The sequence below is a fragment of the Felis catus genome, chromosome A1, assembly GCF_018350175.1.
Source record: "Felis catus isolate Fca126 chromosome A1, F.catus_Fca126_mat1.0, whole genome shotgun sequence".
In the NCBI taxonomy this organism is placed as follows: domain Eukaryota; kingdom Metazoa; phylum Chordata; class Mammalia; order Carnivora; family Felidae; genus Felis; species Felis catus.
In genome coordinates this window covers 172,313,662-172,338,535 of record NC_058368.1, presented here as the reverse complement: position 1 = coordinate 172,338,535, position 24,874 = coordinate 172,313,662, and the positions used below count along the sequence as shown (strand labels likewise).

Genomic DNA, 24,874 nt, shown 5'->3' with positions numbered 1-24,874 from the left:
CACACATGGAGGAGCAGAGGGAGCTGGAAAGGGAGGAGGGGTCAGACAAGGGACCTTGAAGGCCAGACAGTGGCATTTGGAAATAGGCACTAGGAAGCTGCCAAAGATTTTTGAGAGTATTGTGATCAAAGGAGCTTGAGAAATGAACATTCATTCTTTTCAACTGCCAGCAAACATCGCAGGGGCAGAAATGGCTGTTAACATGTTTGCCTGACTGGCCCTTGTACCCTCTATTCCTGCTTTTTCTTGAAAACCATGTCTTCACGCGGTGCTCCAATGATGTGGGAAGGGTCCCTTTTCCTTCCGGCCTGTGGCTTCTGTCAGGTTGGCAGAGCCCCAGTGACCCAGAGACAAGTGATAAATTTCACTTGCAGTTTTAAGTACATCAAAGGGGGGTGGTGATAATTGGAAAGGAGTTTACCTGTCTCTAATAAAGAGATCGGAAACATGTTTGGGGCTGCTCTAGGTGATGTCACGCCTATTCGGACAGTCGTCTGTGTCTGGCTCCAACCAGACTGTGGGTTCCGTTCTCTAAGTGGGACTGGTTGGGATCTGATGGTTATAATCTGCTGCCTGACGGCAAGTGCTGGCTGAGATGCTCTGTCTTCTCCAGTGATGGTGAGAAGTGCCGCAGCTGAGTAATTACTGATTGACATCCGCACGAGTCTGCCGCTGTCCTCACGCCAAATGAGACCCACCTGCCATGTTGGAGCTGGCTTATTCTGCTCCTGTTGATGAATGCTTGGCTGTGTCTAGTCCATTCTGTGCCCTCAGAAACCCTATGGTGCAGTCGCCATTAGAAACGCGTACAGATGCTTCTTAGCTGGGATGATCTGGTTTCACTCGGAGTTAACGTCACTGCTTCCAGAGATGACACCGCCAGCCTGGCTGGAGTGTCCCCACAGAAAGCACAGAAGTGAGGCCTGCCCTTGGAGCTGCAGGGGTGCACTCTCCTTTGTTGACTTGGTGACACTTTGAGGTTTGGTTTATTTTGTTGGCTTTTTGCACTGCATCTAAATTCGTTTCACAACGGGTCCTTGAGAAATGATTGTTAATAAAGGAATTCGAGATTGCAGAGCTCTTTCTAATGAGCGGAGTGGCGATCACATAGCAACCATGTGGCATCAGGAGGCCTTTCAAATAGTGTCCAGTTATTTTCTCTTCTATGGGGCTCTGCTGGACTTGTTTAACCCATTTATTCAACGTAAGTGTCTTGAGTGTGTTTTGTGTGCACTAAGCATCAGGCAAAGCTGTGGAGGTGTCAAAGTGAGTAACAGACAAGTTAACACCATGCATGCCTGCTGGGTGCCCTGATTGCTGTGACAGATGATAGGCAGAATCATTGACTTGTCAGGTGCAACCATTTCTTTTTCCCTTAGCCATAAAACTAGAAATGTGATGGTTGTCACTTCATGTGCTTGGGTTACAAAGTGAGTTCTCTGGACGCTGGTTAATTTTGCCAAAGTGCTATTTCTGTAGTTTGTGCAACTGCCACCAGGTGCCCAGTGGTACCTGCAGACATGGGGTAGAAGTGACAGGTGGATGATCGCCAGGTGTGAATAACCAGGGGGAAAAACAGGAATAGCCCGCCGAACGTGCTTTCATAGAAAAATAGCACATATTACCTAAGCGATGCTTTGGTTAATCATTCTTAGGAAACAAACAAATGAGAGGAGGAATCCTTAGGTGTACAGCATTCATTGAGGAAAATCCCAGGTGGTCTGTAGACAGAGGTGTGCAAATTGGCCCCACAAACAGATGGAGATGCACATGTGTGTGTGATTGAAGAGCATAGGCTCCTGGACAGTGGATCCTAAGCTATTAAGTGGTTTCCTATAAGAAGCAGAATTTACTCCTACTTTCCCCATCTCTGTGGTGTTTGTATTTGTAACAATGCGTAAAATACGTGCAGATGCATGCACACACACACGAGTACTAAACTGACTGGATATGGAAGGAATTTCTAGGCTTAAAATTAGTGGGAGAAATAACAAAAGACTAGATCGATAGGATTTGACAACAAACGTGTTACTTTCGTGGAAAGAATTTAGATAAACTAGAGAAAATATTTCCAACAAATCTACTTTACCATCCTCAAAGAGCTTAATACAGTAAACACATCTGGTAGGCTGAATAGAACGTGCACCCCACTAACCATGTCCGCGTCTTAATCCCCAGAATTTGCGAATAGGTTACCTTACAGGATAAAAGTGACTTGGTATATGTGATTAAGAATCTTGAGATAGAAGTGTCATCCTGGATCACCAAGTGGCCCTAATATAATCAAAAGGAGCTTTTATAACAGGACGCAGGAAGATGGGAAGTGGGAAGAGAGAGATGTGATGAGGAAAGTAGAGGGTCAGAGAGCAATTTGAAGAGCGAGGCTGCTGGCTTTGAAGATGGAAGAAGGGACCTCAGGCCAAGGAATGCCAGCAGCCAGTAGAAGCTGGGAGAGGAGAAGGGAGGAGGGGACTCTCCTTTAGAGGTTCTGGAAGGAGCCCAGTCCTACTGACACCTGGATTTTGGCCTAGTGAAACCATTTCAGACTCATGACCACTAGAACTGTAAGGTAGTAAATGTGTGTTGTTTAAAGCCACTAATTTCATAGTAATTGGTTACAGCAGCAACAGGAAACTAAGAATCTGAATGGATGAGAAACTTCCCTAATGATGTCTGCTGTCACTCAGCAAGTGCTTCTGTGTCCAGGCTATGTCGTGTGTCATCTCTGAGTCCTCACAAACCTATGGGGAAGGTGGTGTAACTCTCCTTTTTGCAAATAAGTTCAGTATAAGGCTTAAATTGTATGTCACACTGGGACGCCTGGGTGGCTCCGTCAGTTGAATGTCCGACTTCAGCTCAGGTCATGATCTCGCAGTCTGTGAGTTCGAGCCCCGCATTGGGCTCTGTGCTGACAGCTCGGAGCCTGGAGCCTGCTTCGGATCCTGTGTCTCCCTCTCTCTCTGCCCCTCCCCTGCTCATGCTCTGTCTGTCTCTCTGTCAAAAATAAATAAACATTAAAAAAAATTTTTTTTAATAAAAAAAAAAAAAATCTTATGTCACAATTGTTAGTGTCAGGGCTAGGATTCTCTCTGGCCCGCGTGACCCCAAAGCCCATGCATATGTATGTGTCTTTAACCCTTACTTCTTAGAAGTACATGCAAAGGACACATGTTAAATTGTAAGCAGTAGTTGGGGTTACAAGTGACATTTTCTGCTTATGGTGTTTTTTGCTTTTTTAATTTACACATTCGTTACAGAGAATATCTTATGTTCAAGAGGAGGGGAAAACACTGTTAGTAGAGTACTGGTACCTTGCCTCTTAGGGTTTATCGTCCCTGACAATAAAGTCTCCCAGAGAATGTTTCTCTTCTGGATCAGAAGCCCTCTCCAAGGTGGGTCTCAAAGGGTGCTCTGATCTAAGAGTGTGGCCTTATCAAAACATCGCCAGATTTTGTCTTTGATGACTCTCAGGTGTGGGGTCATGTCTGGGGCCAGGTGAGGAGCACAGATGGTGGGACACATGGCTCCGGGCACAGGCAACATGGGATGTGTGCCACTGGGCATGTTAGTTGTGTCACTTTAACTGTCACATAAAACAAAATCTCAAAAAAAAAAGTTACCCCATCCTCAGCTCCATGACCTTGCTTCCTTTCTCTTCTCCCTCATGCACACAGAGGTATAGTTCAAGGAAAAGTGCTGCTGAAGATAGGGAGGAACTCTCTACCCGCATCACCATGAGACCAGGGAGCCCCCGTGGTTGTCCTCTTCCCTCTCCGTGGGCCCCACTCTCTCCTGTCTGCTGGCCTTCCTTTGTTCAGCTGAGGGCGACAGGCCAGCTGTGGGGACACAGGCCCAGCAGGAAGACCTTCTGGGTGCTGCCCGGGTGCCATGACTTCATGCTCGGGAACGGCCCCATTTCCCCACAGTGCGGTCTGGAACATGGTCGCCCCAGGACCACAATGCTTCTGCACAGGCCAGGGCCAGAAGAAGAGGTTAAAAAAGAGCAGGGACACCCTGCTCCTCTGAAGGGGTAGAAGGGGAGGAGAGTGGCAGAAACAAAGCCCAGTGGGTCTGGAATGTGGAGACTGCGAGGCTGAGTGGATGGAGGATGGGATGGACACCTCAAGGAGTTCTCAAAACCCAAGAGGCCAGGAGAGCTAGGGTCAGAAAAATGTGTGACCAGTCTGCTGTGGAGGCTGATAGGGGCACACCACCCTTCTTAACTCTCCCACCTCTGACTCGTGTCACGTCTGGATGGCAAGAAATCAGGAGCATGTACAGGTAAACAGCCTCTAGCTTCTGCTCAGAGACCTTTGGGAACCTATATGCAGTGTGGCAGATAATTCCAAACAGGGGGTGACCGTAGTTTTTGTATTTGATGATTTCTGTTGTTGTAAAACTCTGTTCATATGATCTGGAGGCCCTGGTCCTGCAGGCTGGCCGCTCAGGTCCTGGCGTTCTGATCCTGCCTGCTGTGTGCGGGCCTCCCCGCCCCCACCCCCAGCTCTGACCTTCCCTTCATCTCCCTCTCCCACCTACTTCAGGGTACTTCTGTTTGGCCCTAAGCACAGTTGTGGATGTGGTGAGGGGGCTTGTTTCTTGTTTTCAAGGGGCATTTCCGTTTCTGTTCTGAAACTTGAAGATGTTTTTTTTTCATTGTCTCTCAGAATGAGGCAGATGCTCGGAACAAGCAGTCAGCTCTGAGGGTGTTTTCTCACACTGCCTTTGCCTCTGCCATGGGGTCCCTTGGCACACAGCCTCTTTGCATCTCTAGATGCTGTAGTTCTCAACCAGTAACCTATTTCTGTATTGTACCAGCTCCTGCTTTCACCCCACTACACCCTAAGTTTTGTGGTGGTTTTGTCTGTTTGTTGAGTTTTATCAGAAGGGAGAGCTCATACTGGCCAGCTCTGCATTCTTCAGCTGTAATTCTGGGGTAAGATCCCTCCCTGCAGTGGGGATCTTCTGTGTTTTGATTCAGAACCCTTTCTTTTTTTAAGTTTATTTATTTATTCTGAGAGAGAGAGAGGAAGAGAGGGAGGGAGGGAGAGAACCCCAAGGAGGCTCTGCACTGTCAGCAGGGAGCCCAATGTGGGGCTCGGACTCAAACCGTGAGATCATAACCTGAGCCAAAATCAAGGGTTGATGCTTAACCAGCCGAGCCACCCGGGCACCTGATCCAGAACATTTCTCCTCTGTGTTCCAAGGGTGTCCTTTTCTTGTGGGGTGCATCACTTGAAGTTCTCCCACCTTGGAGAATTCTGATAGCCTTCCTTTTCCGCCAGATTTTGCCCTTGCCAGGTAGGCCAAGCAGCCTGGATCTGGGAAGGCACAATTAGCGGTCACCTGTTGGTTCTCATGGAAATGGAGACCAAGCAGCTAGTCAAAGCCTTTGGGACTTGGAGCAGCCTTGCAAATGCAAGCGGAAGACTGCTAGCCCCCTCACCTCTTGTCACCTGACCTGTAAGCTGTGGAGCTAGACCACTTTACAACAACAGTTTGGCCAAATTGTTAGAACAGCTCTCAGGGCAGGAAATAGGGGATGCCATAGGCACTTCGACACCTGATTGGATGCTAATGGAAGACCCTGGGCGGAGGAGTGGTGGGGTGCTGCTGCAAGGTGGCTAGACTGGGTACAGCTGACTGTTCAGGCCAGGGTCTCCAGAGGCTAGTGCTGCCATATTGGTAACCCAAGCAAAGAAGGAACCCTGGGGTCCCTCCTGCAGGAAACATTCTACAGCTGTGGCGGTTATAGGGCTTCCTCTTTCTGTGTGACGGTCTAATTAAGATTGTGGCTGATGAATAGTAAGCAGCTAGCCTTGTAAAACTTAATTTGGTAGTCCCATCCATGTCCTTGAACACAAAGTACTTCTCTTTTCAAAGCTGAAACTGTGATTCTACCAAACTCTGATCACTGCCTCAGCACTTGGAGGCTCTTGTTTGCTCAGTGGGTTTGTACTCACTCTTGATTTATTCTCTGTTGTGCAGCATGATTACAGAGGGATATGTGAAGCAGTGTGGTCTAGTGGTAGATGGGGGAGCTTGGAGTCACCTGATTCCTGGCTGTGCTTTAGCAAATCACTGATTCTAGAGGGTCAGTCCAGTTAAGTTTTCAGACTCTGTTTTACCACCTGTAAAATGGGCTTATACCTGAAGGACAGGCTTTTACTTGGAGACTTTTCTGATGATGATGATAGCAACTGACATTAATTGAGAACTTGCTTTGTGCCAGGGATATTGTATTAGTTGCTTTACGTACATTATATAACCATAATAATGCCTCTGAGGAAGATGCTATTTTTATACCCACCATGTATGCTACATGCCAGAAAACCAAAGTTTAGTGAGGCCAAGGAACTTTACTAACATCGCATGAGCAACAAATGGTAGAGCCAGGATTCAAAGCCATGATTCTGATTCAAAGGCTCAGATTCCTCATCACATTGAGATGTGAATGGTGTAAATATTAAAGGAAGGTTTCAACACCCATTTATCAAAAATTAAACTCGAATTATATGATCTGTATTAGGCTGAGAAGCAGTAGCCACTCTCATGCAGTGCTTATGGGAGTGTAAATTGTTACCACCATTTAGAAAAGCATTTGGGGGGGAGCCTGGGTGGCTCAGTTGGTTAAGTGTCCAACTCTTGATTTTGGCTCAGGTCATGATCTCACGGGACCAACCCCCCACATAAGGCTCTAGGCTGATAGTGAGGAGCCTACTTGGAATTCTCTCTCTTCTCTCCCCTCTCCCCCCTCTCTCCCCTCTCTGACCCTCCCCTGCACTCCCGTGCACACACACGTGTGTGCTCTCTCTCAAAATAAATAATAAAGTTTAAAAAAATGAAAAACATTTGTGCAGCTTTCCAGAAAACTGAAGGTAGTCTAACAGATCTGCTTCCGGGTGTATCTGGGAGATGCTCCTTCATGAGCACAAGGAGACAAGTAGAGAACACTACATCACCATGCTGTTCATATCAGTAAACAAATGAAGGGCACTGAAACTTCCAGCTTGACAAATCATGGAATCACCATATGATGAAATACCATATGGCACTTGAAATGAGCACTTTCTGAAGATTGCAGCTAGGGAAAAGGAAGCAGTTAAAATGCATACTGGTGATGAGGGAGCGGTGTCATGTTGAAGACTGTATATAAGAGAATGCCACGTATAATATTTAGAGCAAGATAAACAACTTTAGAAATTTATGGAAAGATGTGTTATACGAAAACCTGGGAGGGCGGGTTGGCTCCAGCTTCGGTGGGGTAGCTGTCTTTGAGGTAGAGAATGGGATCGAGGACGGGCACAAAAGAGGGCTTCAATGTGTAGCTGTAACATACTTCCTTTCAAAAACTCTGGAAGCAAATATGACCAAAGATTGACATTTATTAAACTGAGGTAGTCAATACATAGCGCAACTCTAAATATTTTCTGATAAAATACAGTGAGACGACACTCAGGGGACTTTTCCTTTGGAATGCCTCACAAAGATTGTCACACGTTCTTGCTGTGACCTTTTCTTCGTAGCTACACATCTTCATCCTTTGAGGGCAAATTGGATTATTCTAAAAGTAAAGGGCAATTGGCATTGAATGTGAGTGAGGTAGATAATAAATCAGGAGAATGCTGTTTTTTAATTAAGAATTTGGTGTGGCAGTCAGGGAGAGAGTAAGTGTCTGAGTGGCAGCAGCATTGAGAAAGCAAGTGCCTGTCCTCCGGAGCAGACTTCTCAGGACAGAATGCAACCACATCAATGTGTAAGTTAGGCCTCCTTGTTAATAGGTCATCCTTGTTACTGACCTGCCTCACAGCCAGTCTGATATGTTTTCCAACGGACCCTTGTGGTCTGTCTCTGCTCCTGTCACCGGATCCTTCAGGCCATTCTTTTCTAAGTGTAAAATTAAGCTAGAACTTCAAAGGTTCTGTCTCCTATCCTGTGAAATCAGGGGATGTCCTATAGTGAGTCCCTCCACCAGAGCCACACTCCAGGGCCCAGTTGACTGTTGGTCACCATATAGGAGGTCAGCCTCTTCCAGACAGGACATGAGAGCAAGTTAAGGGCTGTGGCTGGCAGTGGGCTCAGGGTGGACACACTGGATTGTTCTTGAACTCTGGTTCGAAGCCTTTGGAAGCAAGCAGTGGGCAAGTCAAGTCTGAGGTGTTAGGGATTCTGTCCAGGCACATCTTCTGGATGTGTTCCAGTGATTGCTTTCACAGGGCTGGGTAGACAGACATCCTGACTCTTGAAGGTGAAACTGTCTCTCGGCTTTGCAGTCAGAAAATCTGTGGTACAAAGTTCTACTTTGTCCTGTGGGGTAACAAGCATTTCTCTTCTCACACTTCCTTATTTAAAATTTTATAAATGTTTGTTTATTTTTGAGAGAGAGACAAAGCACGAGGTGGGGAGGGGCAGAGAGAGAGGGAGACACAGAATCTGAAGCAGGCTCCAGGCTCTGAGCTGTCAGCACAGAGCCCGACAAAGGGCCCAAACCCACCAGCCACAAGATCATGATCTGAGCCTAAGTGAGACGCTTAACCGACTGAGCCACCCAGGTGCCCCTCACACTTACTTATTTAGTATCCATTTCTCATCCATGCTATCTAATACTGGCTTTTGATATTCTTTTGTTTTAACAGTTCATTGAACTCAGTTTACCTAAGTAAAAAGTATGGCTTTGGAGTCAGGTATTTTGATTCCTGGCTCTGCCACTGACCCAGCTTTGCAACCTTGGGCACGTTATTCAGCCTCTGTTAACTCACACTTAGGAGGATATCAATAGCGCCTTCTTCAAAGGGCCATTGTGATGATTGAATGATCCGATGAGTGTGTAATACCTTGCACATGACATTGTGACATTCAGGTTAAATGTTGAACAGCATCTTCCTACCTTACTCTGATTAACCATGTGTGTGCCCTCAATCTTGATTTCCCCCTCCTCGCCTCTGTGCTATTGGGCTGTTTGTAATACATCTTTACTTAATGATCATGTAAACATAAAGCCTTCAGCCTCTTGTTCAAATTTATTTATTAAATAATAGAAACTTTGCTGCCTGCAGTCACTGTGGCTGTCCTTTTGAAACTAAATTTGGACTACAAGGTATTCTATGGCAGAACACGTGATTTTGTGTTTCTTGGTTACCTGTTTGATGAAGATGCTAGAATAATTTGAATCTTTTTTTTTTTTTGGCCTCCTTTTGGTAACCAAAAGAAATTTCGTTTGTCAGCTGGCTCTTGTCTTTTTCATGAAGCTTAACAATATCCCATCGTGGCTGCGATGAATTTATAATGGAAAAATGGGGCATCCAGAAACAACCAGAGGCTTGCCTGTAACATGGACAAGCTGGCTCTGATATCAACTATATCTGCTATTTCAATTCCCATCTGAGATCTCCGCCTCCTTAATTCTAAATCTTGCATGACCCCTTTTACATCTCCTTTGCAAACCCCTGCGAACGAGAGAGGCTTCTTGATGGCGTGGTTTACTCGATTCTACTTCTCCATCTCTAGAATGGTAATGGGATCATGCTCCAGCAGGCCTGTGCCCTAGACTTGTTTATGCCCCTGTCGTTACATCTTTGTCCTTCAATTTGTTCTGAGTATGTAACAGAACTGTGAGGAGCTTGGCTTATAATGTGGGGTCTGGCTAACCTGGTGTGGCTCACATTTGTGAGAAGTTACCTCTTGGGGAAAGAGTTTAGTTTTTTCTGTTCTCATCATGAGTGTACACATTTGCTTTTGTTGGTGTGTTTCATCACAACATTCTCTGCCAGACTAAATGATACTTACAGGTTGATTGGGAGCTTGCTGAGTGTTTGCACAGCCAGCGTAGACTCTAAATGATGTAGTAATGAAATGGCATTCAGGGGTGTGTCACAGTAAACTATAAATATCTATTTTAGGAATTGTGTTGAAGACACACAACAGGGACTAGACTCTTTGCCCTTAAATAAGGCAGGCTTAGAAACTGCCCTCCTTGCAGGAAGCAAGAGTGCAGACAGTGTTGACCTTCCAAAGGATTCATGACTTGAAAGTTCTTCAACATCTCAGCGCTAATAGAGGTTTTTCTTGAAAGTGCATATGTGCTTTACTTTGTTCTTTAATATATCCACACCAATCTTAATTTTTTTTTTTTAAGTTCTGGTTAAATCAAGTACAGTGTTGCTGTAGGGCAGCCTTCCACAAACCCAAATGCCAAGCAGGTAGGCTAAATCAACAAAGTGGGCTTTAGAAGGTTTATTTGTTTTTGTCTAAAAGATGGTGTTAATTATGGAGAACCGTGGTCAAGAGGGAAAGCTGTCTTCACTTCAAGTCCATTGTCACCACGCCTGCTGCAGGCCCTGGGTTACAAGAGTTCAGGTCATTTAAAGAAATCCACAGGTTTTCATGTTAAATCCATTAATATTTAAGAGAGGCTTAAATAAGGAAGACTGTGCAAACCAAACACAATGTACCTGAATGGCCAGCTTATACCTCCTCTTCCCCCCAGAGCCACATATGCTGTGGCTTCAAGTGCCTACTGACATGTACCCTGTAACCCACAGTGGGGTCCCCCCAGTGTGAGAAGTACAGCCTCTGAGCCAGGGAGACCAAGCAGATGTGGTCAGAGCCCTAGTAACCTGAGAGGATCATTGTAGCACAGGGGTGTGCTGGGACCTCTGGGAACCCCAGGGGACCCTTACCCTGCTTTAGCAGCAGCTCTGATTCAATCCTATGTATTGGGTTCATGTATCACCCCCTCCCTCCAACATACATGCACCATCCCTCCACTAAAAAAAAAAAAAAAAAAAAAAAAGCCCCACAAACTTCCTCATATTACCCATTTCCAAATCTCAGGGTGCTGGTGCCTCTCATTTGAATGCACACTTATTTACTCTTCCTTCTTGAGTCAGGGATTCCAGAAATGAACTCATCTGACCAGTGTGGGGTGGGGAGGAATTAACTCCTTCTTCATACTCCCCACACAGCCTCTGTTACCGTGTCCTGAGACTGCAGAGTTCCTTGGCAGCCATGGGCACGCTTAATTCACCATGAACTTAGTATGAACTAGAATTTGTAAATCTCTTTTATATATTCTGCTACCAAGCTGTATTTCTCTCCTACAGTTGTAATAAATTATTTTAGCATGCTTGGGGATGGTAATTACTTGAGCGCCTGAAGTTGGTAAAGCTGTTTGTTCCTCTCAGCAATCCTGGGCTGCTGCTGAGTGTTTAAATATGTTTGCTTTTTAACATAATTGTCCTTCTTACTTTCTCATCAGTTGTCAGTGTGGCTGTCACTGTGTGGCTGTCTCTGGTCCTTTTTATTTGCTGCTTCTAATCTCCTAGTGTTGGGAATTCATGCATCCAGGAATTTTAGAATCATATAACCAGAGTTTCTAGAATTTCAGACAAGATAGATGGTCTCTGTGTGTGGACCCTTAGTATGGGTCAAGTGTCTGAGCACAGGTTTGACGTTAATGTCTCCTTGGCTGGTCAGAGCCATTTATTTTGCTTCCCAGTTTTCAGGTCTGGGGAAGAGTTGTCCCTTCTAGGACTTCTATCTTGTCAAGTAAGACTTGACAACTGAGAAACTCTTCCCCAACAGCTGCCCTTCCTCACCCTCTTGTCTCTCCCAACTGCCTGGGGAGCTGGGGCCTTGTCTTGAACACCACATAGACAGGACTCGATCATGGATGCATTCAACTTCTTAACGCCCACCCTCTCCTTATAAAGGTGAAGTTTCGACCATCATGGAAAAGCCATTTACACGTGGAATGGTTAACAGCCTTCTGTGGCCTAACATTTATTCCATGGTTTTTGACCAATGTGCTGTAGTAGATACAATGGTACATGGTCATTAGATCCTCCATGGGGCCCCCTGGGCGTCTTTGTCATCCTTCTCTCTTCTCCTTTCTTTAAAAAAAAAAAAAAAATTTTTTTTAACATTTATTTATTTTTGAGACAGAGAGAGAGCATGAACGGGGGAGGGGCAGAGAGAGAGGGAGACACAGAATCGGAAGAGGGCTCCAGGCTCTGAGCCATCAGCCCAGAGCCCAACGTGGGGCTCGAACTCATGGACCGTGAGATTGTGACCTGAGCCGAAGTCAGACACTTAACCGACTGAGCCACTCAGGCGCCCCTCTTCTCCTTTCAATTAAAAGGTGGAGGAGATGAGATTTGAGTTTGGGGACAGAAGTTCTCAGAACAAATTTTCCTTTGACTACAGTGTATGTCTGTAAGTCCTTTAAAAAAAAATTAAGATTGCCTATTTTAGAGTATAATCCTAGAATTGGAGATGTGAAGTTCAAGCCATTAGCTGTCTAGTACACTTCTGTCGATGGAATAGAGAGTTTTTACATGGAAGTTCTGCCTTTGGACAGACTCATTTGACTTATACCAGTCCATTTCTTCTTTTGATATTTTTAATAAAAACAAGCCTGGTTGACCTCTCTTCCTATAGGATTATAGAAGCTGAACCACTATAGAGGAAAGCCACGTGCTGTTCCACAAATTAGCAAAATAAAGTTTTACAAGTTGGTTTCATTTTCTTCCAGCATCTCTCTGACCAGCCCAAACAAAAAAATTAAGTTATGCCTAGAAGTTAAGGAAAACCAACTGAGTTGGTGGGAGAGTGGGTGGCAGAGAATTAGAAGCTGATGTAGCTTTTTTAGACTATCTTAAGTAGAAACAAAGCTTTGGGTTAAGGACCTGAATTATCCCATTATGTTCTGCCAAAGTATTGATACTTTGTATTGCCAAGTTCATCTCAACAAATACATGGTGCTAATAAGCGGGAAAACAATCTCGTAAGAGCAAACTGTAACATGAAGAGATGACAGTTCTTTGGAAGATTACTAGAAATTAAGCGCCAGCTCTCTCCTCTAATGAGCTTTGGAGCTAGGTGGAGATGGGTTTTGGCATCAAACGTTTGGTCTGCTCACAGCTTTGTGACTTTGGATAGTTACCCTAACCTCCATGGACTTTAGTTTGTGCAAGTGGAGAACAGAATTGGGAATTGGGAAGTTAGAGGGGCAGGTGTTGGAATGTTGGAAGGGGGGAGGGTAACAAAGGAGCTGGAGTGGCAGGAGCTGGATAATGGTGTTTCTTTACCCTCCCTCCTCTGCATATCTTGTGTCAGGCAGAACTTCAGAGAGTTTGGGCAATTATTCCTCACTAGTGAGGGTTTCCAGATAGTTCACGTCCCTCTGGATGGTCGGGTTTCCCTTTGGCGCTCTTAGGATGGGGTTTTTGCATGTGCGTACTTCTCTAGGCGTCTGACTAGCTCGGGGTCGATATTCTCGATATTGTGCTGGATACAATATTCCTATTAATGCAGCTAAGGTTGGATTGTCATTTGGGGCAGTTAATACAGTGTCCCCTCCAGGCTTACTTGGAACTGTGAAACCCTTGGGTGAGGCCAGGCCCCTGCTGAGGAGGGAGATGTCTGAGGGGGAAGGATGCTGCTGGGTCTATGACCTTGATGTTTTAATCAGGGCTGAGGACCGACTGTGTACTCTTCTTTTCTGAGATAAGAAAGGAAAGAAGGTGTTTTTTTTTTTTTATTAACGTTTATTTATTTTTGAGACAGAGACAGAGCATGAACAGGGGAGGGGCAGAGAGAGAGGGAGACACGGAATCGGAAACAGGCTCCAGGTTCCTAGCCATCAGCCCAGAGCCTGACATGGGGCTCGAACTCACGGACCGCGAGATTGTGACCTGAGCTGAAGTCGGACGCTTAACCGAGTGAGCCACCCAGGGGCCCCAGGAAAGAAGGTTTTTAAAGAGTAGTTTTGTAGGTTTTCTCTAACCTGGTACCTAAAGGAAAAAAGATTTGAAAGGAGTCATATATTGACAGCATTGGAATTTAGAGATACTTATTATTAAAAAAAAAAAAAACTTTCTCTTTCTGTCATACACACACAGCTTAAACTTTTTAAACCTCCCTCCACTTTGAATCAGGAGGCTAGAGGGCCTGCATTTTGGCTGCTAGAGCAGCCTCTAACCTTCTAAATCATAACAATAAGGAGCAGCTGGGGCTGCTGAGCGATCCAGAGCCCCAGCTGTGTAAGGCCATCTCCCTGCAGCTAGGTACCCAACATAAATCATAAGATGCTTTCATTTAAGCTGTTCTGCCCACCTGGACACCTTCCCCCCTCCCTCCCTCTTTATACCTGTTGAAATCCTACTTCCAGGCTTAGCCCAAATTCCCACTCTCCAGTAAAATCTTCCTAAATCACCGCAGGTGGGAACTGCATGGAGTCCCCTTTGCTGTCTGATGGCAAATTATTGGAACTTGCACTGTGTCCTATCGTAAGCCTCTGTGGTAGTGTGGACAGCACTGTTATTCGGTGTATACCTTCCTGTTGTCTAGATTGTGAGGTCCACACTGGCTAAACATGCAAGGAGTGTTGACTACCAGTCTTTGTGCTGGGAACTAGACATAGCTTAAATTTAGGTGTTCACCATTATATGTGGAGCTGACATGTAAATACAAAACTCACAGTGATTGATATATATTGTATGGTGAAAGGAGGTAGCAAGTGCTTTAATATTTATTTATTTGTAAGGGGTTTTTTTATGTTTATTTATTAGAGAAAGAGAGAGAGAATGAGCAGGGGAGGGGCAGAGAGAGAGGGAGACACAGAATGCAAAGCAGGCACCAGACTCTGAGTGTTCAGCACAGAACCCAATGTGGGGCTCGAACTCATGAACTGCGAGATCATGACCTGAGCTGAAGTCCGACGTTTAACCAACTGGGTCATCCAGGGGCCCCAAATGCTTTAATATTTAGAAGTGAGTGCCTCTGCATAGCTTTTTGAGGTGTTCCCTTTTGAAGTTGGGGACTGTCTTATCAATCTTGACTTACATACCTAACAGAATGCCCAGTGCCTGATAGGTACCCAGAATGTGCATATTAAATGAATCACTTACCATTTAGTTAGCAGACAGCATGTGTGCCCAATTAACTGCACTAGAACAGCGGGTCTGATTTGAGTGCTCTAATAGAACAGACATGAAGAGTGCCTTTCGCGTAAGCCGTTTGGTAAATGCTAATGGAATGAAGACATTTTGTATAATGTATAGAAGGCAGTTTAATCCCTCCTCTCCTATAAAAACCTCCTTAAGAGCATTTCAGTTGTGGGGAGCTCCCCTGATACAGAAACAAAACTGATGGGCAAGGAGTGACCCCAGTGAAGAAGAGCCCTGTGGCTGTTACCTTAAAAAAACACGAGAACCCTTCCAGTGGAGCCCAGAGAGCTGACACAGAGCACAATTTGGCTCTACCTGGCAGCAGGGCCTCTGGCTGGGTGGTTCGGGAAGAACAGATGATACAGGGAGCTGGTCCTGTGGAGAGTGCTGTGTCTGTGCGGGGACTGTTACAAGCACCTGGGTAGGACAGGCACTCGGAATGTAGCAGGGGTGGCTGCAGTCACGGCTGAAGAAACTCGCTTGTCCTTCAGAACTACCAGTTTCATGATGTTTTTGGTATTTTTATGCGGTGTTGGTTTTGGAGCTGTGACTTTTACATGAGAAGAAATGAACAATCCAGGTCTAAGATCTTCATTTTGGTTTGAGATGTGCATTTTGTGGGTAACACTGGAAGCCCAACACCTTGCACGTGTCAGCGCTGTCACCACGTCCACTCATTCCTACTCATCCTTGGACCGCACCATTTCCAGTGGGCTCATTATCCTGTGGCTGGAGAAACTGGGGCCCAGAGAATAAAGTCAGATTTGACCCCACTCTTCTGACTGCAGGGCACAGTGCTTTCTCTCCGGTTATATTCCATTTTGTAGTTAGAGATGCAAGGGATTTTTGTTGGGCGCTATCAGTTTAGTCTATGGAGTTCATATATGTTACCTTTTATCTCCTTAAATACTGATTTCAGCTATTAGAAACAATACAACAGCCAAGCTAAATTCCTTTAGAGTCTCAGTAAAAGTGTAGCTCACCAGAATCCATTTCTGAATTCTGATTCGGACATTTTAAGGCTGGCCCTGGTTTTATGACAAATTGTGTTGGTCTAAAATTTGCCTGATTTGGTCTTTAAAAAGGCCCGTGTGCATCCGCGTGTATTTTGTTAGCAGTAGAACCAGGAAAACTATTTCTTGGGAATCAAGGCTTCCCATCAAAATCCACCTTTAGGAATTGTCTACATTTGGCAACTGTCTAAATTGTCTGTTTCTCGTGATTTAAGTTATCTTAAATGGGTGTTGCTAGCTCATGAAGACGTTTTTTGGTCTTAAACTTGGAGCTTAGAAGAATGCATGTAGGTTTTTAGGGCACTACTCCATCAATATAATCAATTTGGCTAGTCAGAACTCTGGCTTTTCAAAATTAGAAGTGGCTACTCAGGATTATTTCAGACTAAATTGTAAACAGTTACTGATGGTTGGCAAAGTAGGGCGCTGAATGGGGATAGGGCATCAATGACTTCACATAATTACAGTTATTTTCTGATAAGAGAAATAATTCTACTCTTCATTGTAAAATATAGGAAGTCAGAAAGATGCTAAAACCAAAATTACCTAAAATCCCGTAGTCAGATAAACTTAACATTTATCTTTTTTTTTTTTTTTTTTGAGAGAGAGAGAGAGAGAGAGAGAGAGAGAGAGAGAGAGAGAACGAACACGCAAGCATGCACGGGTCTTGATCTTACGATTGTGAGATCATGACCTGAGCCAAAATCCAGAGTTGGATGCTTAACCAACTGAGCCACCCAGGCACCCCTACCATTTATCTTTGATATTTTCTATTGTATAGAGAAAAAGTTGATCTTGTTTACATTGTTGAGATCCTAACATGTGCAAATGTATACTTGTTTTGGATAAGAAGGGCTGGAATGTAGTATAAGCATTTCTCATGTCTGTAGTAGGAATTTCTGTTAAGTAGCTTCTCATGGGCCACCCCTCCCTGCCACACACACCTGAAAGGTGAAGAAGAAAGAGCCAACAAACTAGAATACTGTTCTCCTTCCTGTCTACTCTTTGTTCGCCAATGTAGCCTAAGTAGGGTTGAAAGCAGAGAGAGGAGGAGGAGGAGGAGGGGGAAGTGGTGTGGGAGGAAATCAGTGACCCTGTCTGTGAGGGATAACAAGTTTTGCAGGTGGGTTCTCTATGCAATATATTCCATAAATCTGAATCATACCATATTTATTTTTCTTCATTAAATTTCTGAACTGGAAAGGACTATACTGAAAACTTGAAATGTATAAGGTTATTAAATTGAAAACACGGGAGATAGATGATGGAATTGAAGAAGAAATAGAAATAAGACCAATTGAGGCATTAGGAAAGAGAAAATGGCAAATTCAAAAACCAGGTCAGGGGTAAGCAGTGGAAATGGGCCAGTGGAGTCCAGAGCCAGCAAAGAAATAGTGCTCAGGGAGGACAGTGTGATGAGCTACATCTGTGCTAAAATGTTGGGAGGAGGGTGTCAGGCCAGCATTGTGCTCCCTGTCTGTAGAAGTCCTTTTTGGCTACACTTGTGAGGTGGGAGTAGAACTATCTAGCAAATACATAGTGCAGCATATGAAGCTACTTTTCAGGTAATTCGAAATCAAGATGTAGGTATGCATAACAGTAGCTTAAGTGAACACCCCCAAAGTCCTTGGGTAGGGAGAGTATGGGGCTGGGTGTTAAATGTGCTAAATCATTTGATACAGTACCCATGGCAGCTGGGCACAGAGGTGAAAGATGGTGGCGCTGGGATTTGAACCCAGGTGTTGCCTGTATCTAAGGCTCATGCTTTTGTCAACACCAGCAGACCTTGGGTCTAATGCTCCCCAGTGTAAGCTGTAAGTAGGTGGTATATCCTTGTAAAACACACATGGTTCCTGAGTTGCCCAATTTTATAGTCAAGTCCTACTGAATTCAGCCTCATCCTTTTGTCTTTTAGAGAACTTGCATACAATTAGTTAGTAAATGAGACAATACACTAACATCTTAAAAGAAATCAATAGTAACTGATTCAATTTGCCTTAATTGAACAAAATCCTACTATCTAGTGTTTTTAAAGTCTTGAAGCACAAGCACAATGGCAATCAAAAAGCCTTGAACCAGTTTGGGGAAGAATTTCCCTTGGATTTGCTCTGTAAGGAATGTAGAACCAGTCACTTAAGAGTACTGAGCGTTGCCCTGAAGTAGCTCTTGTGTTACTAACAGCCCGTGTACTTGCCTCTAACAGCATTTGAGAAGACAAATGTACCCAGTGCTAGGCTGCAAATGGATTAAAGCAGTGTTGATCCTCATCTGTCAGAACAATTAACATGAGTAAAATACTTGCCCTACTTAAAGCAGATGGAGGGAGGGGAGGAGAGGGGGAGGGGATGGTGCTCTCTAGTACTGTTCATAAGATTAATGTTGCTATATGGGCAGAGAGAGCACTGGATTTATTTTCTGAACATTACATGGATTTACAAGGATGTCAGTTATTGCTGAAAGCACAGACTGTGTTCTTAAAGGGCCTCTGTAGGGTATTGAATGAGACACAGAAGAGGTGTGGGGGTGGGGAATGGTACATGAGATATATAGCATTTTTAACAGTAAAGTATGACTTGTTGACCATTTTGTCCTCTTATTTTTAAGCTCTGCTGAATTCAAGGCTTAACAGTAACCTGGCTTCTTAGAGGATATATAAATATTGTTATAAGATTTTTTTTGATAAAATAAATAGAATAGACAGACCTAGGACTGTAATGACTTGAGACCACAGCTTGGTGTTCGCATGGAGACTTGAGATCCTCCTTGCCTTCCATTAGAGCTGGATCCGCGCTACCAGGGTGGGAGGAAAAGAAAACAGCACATTCATTAAGAATGAGACATCTAGGAGGATTTTATTACTCTTTGACAGTGGAAGTGGAGTGGGAAAATTGTTGAGGTTAGCACAAGAATGATAGAAGATGACAGTTGTGTGAGAAATAATATTTACATGAGTGCTGAATCAAATTTTAATTATAGGAAGCCTATTGAGGAAGGGATCGGGCTGTTGGCAGAAGTTCAGCTGTCACTGGCAGGACAGGACGTGGGGGTGAGGAGGGAGTATAATAGAGTGACCACTGGTTATGGGCAAAGTGGGTAGAGATTCTGCTGTTCCTTTGGATATGCTCCCCACAGTGTCCCTCATAAATACATTTCTGCCCTGGTAGCCACTTCTCCCTTGTTGGCTCTTCCTGCCTCCTAGCCCCCAGCTACTGGAAGAATTTCAAAGTCCTCTGCTGTCAGTCATGGCTTTCATGTTTAAATTGGATACCTAGCCATCTTGATAGAAAAGCTGCTGGGCGCTGAGATGTCAAGATGGTCCACTCACTACTGGGATGTGCTTTTTAGGGACAGCTGAAAGGTAGCATCTTAGTTAACTAAGAACGGAGAGTAACTCTAGAATTGCCCTTCTCCTGTCTTTCAGGAACATACTCTGCTTGGCACCTTGCCTGTCTGAATTCCTGCTTCTCCTTATCTGTTTCAGCAGCATCTCTTCCTTTCTCTGGTCTTTGTCACCACTCACAGCTTCCTTTCTTGCTTATTCCTCTTTGTGTACCACGCACATGTTTTGATCTGCAAGCCCTCTTTTCTATAATTATGTTAGCCACTGTTATGAATATTGTTTGTATGGACAGTGTCCAAGCAGGCATTCTTTTGTGGTTCTTTGAGGTGGTGAAATAGTCCTTTAAAATGAGAAAAAAAAAATTCTACTCTGTTCTAATTTGAAAAAATTTTTTATGTGTGTGTGTTTGTTTATTTTAAGAGAGAGAGCGAGCGAGCATGTGCAAGTGGCGGGGGTGGGGGGTTGGGTGGGGAGGCAGAGAGAGGGCAGAGACAGAAGCCCTAGCAGGCTCTGCACAGAGAGCCAGCACAGAGCCTGACTCCCGAACCGTGAGATCATGACCTGAGCTGAGATCGAGGGTCAGAGGCTTAACTGACTGAGCCACCCAGGTGCCCCTATATATACGTGTTTTATGTATATGTTACGGTATTATTTAAATTAGTAAAGATTAGAGATTTCCTAAATAAGATTAAGAAAATTGTGCACTTACTTGATGGCCTTTACTCAGTCATTAAAAACATGAATATTAATACCTACTTGGGAAAACCTAAATTAGCAATACATGTATACGATGATGATAGCCATTTCAAAAGACCAAAAATATGTGGTTAAAAAAAGGAAAGGACCATAGAAAAATCTAATAGCTGTTATAATTGTGATTTCTGAATGTAATTTCTTTCTACAAAGTGGTTTTAAAGATAAAACATAGTTAATGTTAACATTGTTTATAATCCCAAGCAGACTTCCATAATTGATTTTCATGCTCCGGTTTGTTTTGAGATTGTGTGGCAGACATACAATCCGTCCTTGTGTGCCTGAGAGGCTTTGTGGCTTCCCAGCCACTGCCGAAAGTCCACACTGTGTCACTGTACAAATCACACGATGACCCTCCAATGCCTGGTTTAACTTTTCCATAGTTTCCATTGCCCCATATAGAGAAACTGAGTGATGTTAAATTTTAACATACACATATTTCATATTTGCTGCCAGCCAGGCATAGTGCTGGGTGTTGTAAACCAGTCAGACACAAGCTTGCTCCTCAGGGGGGATCTGGAGGAGGAGACCCAAGAAATGGAGCCAGTGGGCGGTGTGGTAGGTGCTGTGGTAGGAAGAAGGGCACGTGGGGGTGGTGCCCACCAGGATTCAAGAAGTCGTTCCAGAAACCACCTGAGTGAGATGTGCAGTTAAGTGGCATGGGGTGGAAGGCAGGGATTGTAACTTATCTGGAGAACTGCAATTTGTTTAGTATGGCCAGAGAACTTAGATTTTGAGGGGAGAGGAGAGAGGATGGTTCTTAGGCCACCTTGAGAAATTTGGATCTACCTAAGGGCAAAGGAAAGTCGTTGAAGCGTTGTTGTTGTTGATACTGATCTTGTAGCATGACAGGTGATACACAGTGCTTAGAATTGTGTGTAGACTGTTGGCTCTGGCTTTGGAGAACAGTCTGGAGAGAAGGCCAGAGGCAGGAAAGCCAGGTAAAGCTCTGTTTCTGCAATCCAGGTGAGCAATGGTATCCTGAGCTAGAATGATGATAGTGGACATGGGGAGGAATGAACAGTTTCCAGAAAGATTTGTGAGATAAGATGAACTGAAACAGATGATAAGAGGTGCCTGGGTGGCTCAGTCAGTTAAGTGTCTGACTCTTGGTTTCGGCTCAGGTCATGATCTCACAGTTTGTGAGTTCAAGTCCTGTATCGGGCTCTGTGCTGACTGTGCAGAGCCTACTTGGGCTTCTCTCTCTCCCTCTGAGAGATGCTCTGCCCCTCCCCTGCTTGTGCTCTGTCTCTCTCAAATAAATAAATCAACTTAAAAAAAAGAGAGAGAGAGAGAGAGAGAAAGAAACTGATGATAAGAGCAAGGAGTAGGGAGGAATAATTCAAAAAAGGACGCCAAAGTCTTTGGTTTAGGCAAATAGGCATGTAGAACCTGGCTCTTGGCACTTACTTGCTCATTTAGTTGAACAACCAGCCTGGCAGCCTGGTGATGTGTGGGATGGGTCGGCTGGCAAGGGAAGAAGCCAGGTTGAGTTTGAAATACGTTGAGTGCGTCTCTGGGTACAGAGGTCAGGTAGGCTGCTGAACATACAGGTCGGAGGTACGAGGAGCTATATCCTCCTGGCTATTGGGTTTGAAATCAGTATTTTACTTTTGTGAGGCACATGGTAGAGCTTCAACAGGAGATGTCACTCACCCTGAATTCTGCTGACAACAGCAGTCTTGGGAATTCCAGGTGCCAGCAACACATTGCCAGAAGTAACTTTTGAGATTTGAGAATTTAACTATTAGCTGTTGCTCCCAGGGCACAGTTCCTGTGCTCTTGCTGGTGCTGGACTGTTAATGCAATCCTTAGGAACCTAGCCTGATCCCAGCCTTACAACTTTATTGTTGTAACCCCCTCATTTGTAATGTGGCATTTTAATATATAAGGGGAATTTACGAATTATTTCTCAGGGAGAAATCCAAACGCAAAGCACTTACCCATTATAATAAACACTTTGTTGTGAGGTGGAGAGAATAGAATTATCTCTTTAATTTTCTGGTGGATACTGGAATTTGACTTTTTTTTTTTTAATGGCAAAATCAGCTCTTTGAAAATCAGCACAGGATGTGGCCAACAGACTTGAAAGTGTTTTTGCTCCTGCTGGTTGGGAGTAGGAATAGGGATGGGGGCAGGGAAAAAAAATATTTATTTAATGCAGTGGTTTTCTTTTCTTTTTTTTTTAATACAAAATTTATTGTCAGATTGGTTTCCATACAACACTCAGTGCTCATCCCAACAGGTGCCCTCCTCAATACCCATCACCCACCCTCCCCTCCCTCCCACCCCCCCATCAACCCTCAGTTCTCAGTTTTTTAAAAAAATTTTTTTTTAACGTTTATTTATTTTTGAGACAGACACAGAGCATGAACAGGGGAGGGGCAGAGAGAGAGGGAGACACAGAATCTGAAACAGGCTCCAGGCTCTGAGCCATCAGCACAGAGTCCGATGCGGGGCTCGAACTCACGGACCGTGAGATCATGACCTGAGCCGAAGTCCGACGCTTAACCGATCAAGCCACCCAGGCGCCCCTGTTCTCAGTTTTTAAGAGTGTCTTATGTTTTGACTCCCTCCCTCTCCAGCCTTTTTTTTTTTCCTTCCCCTCCCCCATGGTCTTCTGTTAAGTTTTTCAGGTTCCACATAAGAGTGAAAACATATGGTATCTGTCTTTCTCTGTATGACTTATTTCACTTGGCATAACACTCTCCAGTTCCATACACGTTGCTACAAAAGGCCATATTTCATTCCTTCTCGTTGCCACGTAGTATTCCATTGTGTATACAAACCACAGTTTCTTTGTCCATTCATCAGTTGATGGACATTTAGGCTCTTTCTGTAATTTGGCTATTGTTGAGAGTGCTGCTATAAACACTGGGGTACAAGTGCCCCTATGCATCAGCACTCCTATATCCCTTGGGTAAATTCCTAGCAGGGCTATTGCTGGGTCATAGGGTAGATCTATTTTTAATTTTTTGAGGAACCTCCACACTTTTCCAGAGTGGCTGCACTAGTTTGCATTCCCACCAACAGTGCAAGAGGGTTCCCATTTCTCCACATCCTCGCCAGCATCTATAGTCTCCTGATTTGTTCATTTTAGCCACTCTGACTGGTATGAGGTGGTGTCTGAGTGTGGTTTTGATTTGTATTTCCCTGATGAGCGATGTTGGGCATCTTTTCATGTAGTACAGTGGTTTTCAAACGTGTTTGTTTTGTTTTGATTGTTTATCTAGACCTATACTGATCACAATATACTAAATTTATTTCTAGAGTGATTCATGGCTCAAGACCCACAGGTTGAAAACACTCATGAAAAGTACTCTAGGGATAGTTGACTGGGGATCATTTTATCTCTTTCTTGGATTTAACTATGTTTTAGAGTATATTAGAAGGAATGTCATATGATTGTTAATTTATCCCCCAGTTCCTCCATAGCAAATTTGCAATCGCATACAGCTTTCTTAATATTTTCCTGAGCAAGTTGAATGAGGCTTTCAAAAGTCCAATAAATTATGGTGGATATAGCATCATCTCTACTTATCTGTCACTGTTTTTCCTCCAGTGTGAGAGGCTAATTGAACACCAACTATAGTGATCTGATTTGCATTTTCCCTGTCAAATGTGCCATTCTCTGAATAGCTAAATTAACTAGTCTTCCTGGAATATACCCAAATGTTGAGAACCATTTAAGACTTTTCAAAACCATTTGGTCTATTAGCTCTGTCTTGAGATAAGCAGAATAAATGAGTCCCTGAAATCAAAGGGAAACTAATTGTAGTACCTCTTTCCAGCTTTGAGTCATCAAAGCTTGACTGTCTCAAGTATGTTCTAATGGGGTTCATTATTTTGTTTGTTCTACATTTGATAATTCTGAGATAATTTTACATTTGCATTGTTAATATCCATTTTTCAAATTTTGTTGACATGTCTTTATTTTCAGGAATAATAATTTATTAGGCTTCCCTTTCAAGGCACAAAAGCTATGCATGCCCATTGTAATAAGTCAAACAACATAGAAGTATCCCATGAAATAGCCAACTCAGTCCCTTTTCCTCCATATATTTCCATCTTCCTCCTCGATGCGTGTTAACAACTTTGTGTTTATTCTTCAATACCTATCTTTCCTCATATAAAATACACAAATATGGTGAACATTTTTATAAAAATAGATCAGACTATATATATATATATCCTAATTTTAACTTTTTTAAGTGAAATATTATACCATGGTTTTCTAAGATCTCCAATAGATCTCATTCTTTCTCAAAGACGCAAAATATGGGGTATGCCACAGTTTATGTATTCACTCCCTTGTAGATGATCACTGTGTTTTGGTTGTTTAGTTCAGTTGTTGTCATCATTACATTGCTATAGCACCTTTGTAAATATATCCTAAAACCAGTAAATTAAGTCAAAAGAGGTGCTCCTTGGATATCCTAAATAATGAATGTGATCCTGTGATCCTTACCGGAAGACTGAACATGATTCACATCATTCCTTCCAGGCTCCACCAGCAGGTTGATTTTTCTGAGCTGAGTTCCTTCAGCAGCACATTGGGAAGAAGATGGGTCAGGAGCACTGAGCCAGGCCATCTTTTGGACCCAGGTTGCTTCTGTCTCTACCTACCCATGTCCTTGGGCTATCACTCTTTAAGTGTCCTAAATCTTTCTTAGCATGGGCTCTAGGACTTTGTTTTTGTTTTTCAGCTCTTAAGACTTTTTTCCCCTTTTATTTGAGAGAGAGAGAGAGAGAGAGAGAGAGAGAGAGAGAGAGAGAAAGAGAGAGAAAGAGAGAGAAAGAGAGAGAAAGAGAGAGAAAGA

General features: G+C 43.9%; 1 protein-coding gene across 5 annotated transcripts in view; it reads left to right on the top strand.

Moving 5' to 3' along the window:
* The window catches only part of MCC (MCC regulator of WNT signaling pathway), a 431,948-nt gene that overhangs the window by 270,965 nt on the left and 136,109 nt on the right, over positions 1-24,874 (top strand). Inside the window, exon 1 of one of the 5 annotated variants that reach the window (XM_019838108.3) lies at positions 3,545-4,281. The exons of the other annotated variants lie outside the window; for them this stretch is intronic. Within the exon in view, the coding sequence (XP_019693667.3) occupies positions 4,255-4,281 (27 nt within the window). The 5' untranslated portion in view covers positions 3,545-4,254. Of the gene's footprint in view, positions 1-3,544; positions 4,282-24,874 lie in introns of those variants that run through there. 5 annotated transcript variants of the gene reach the window in all.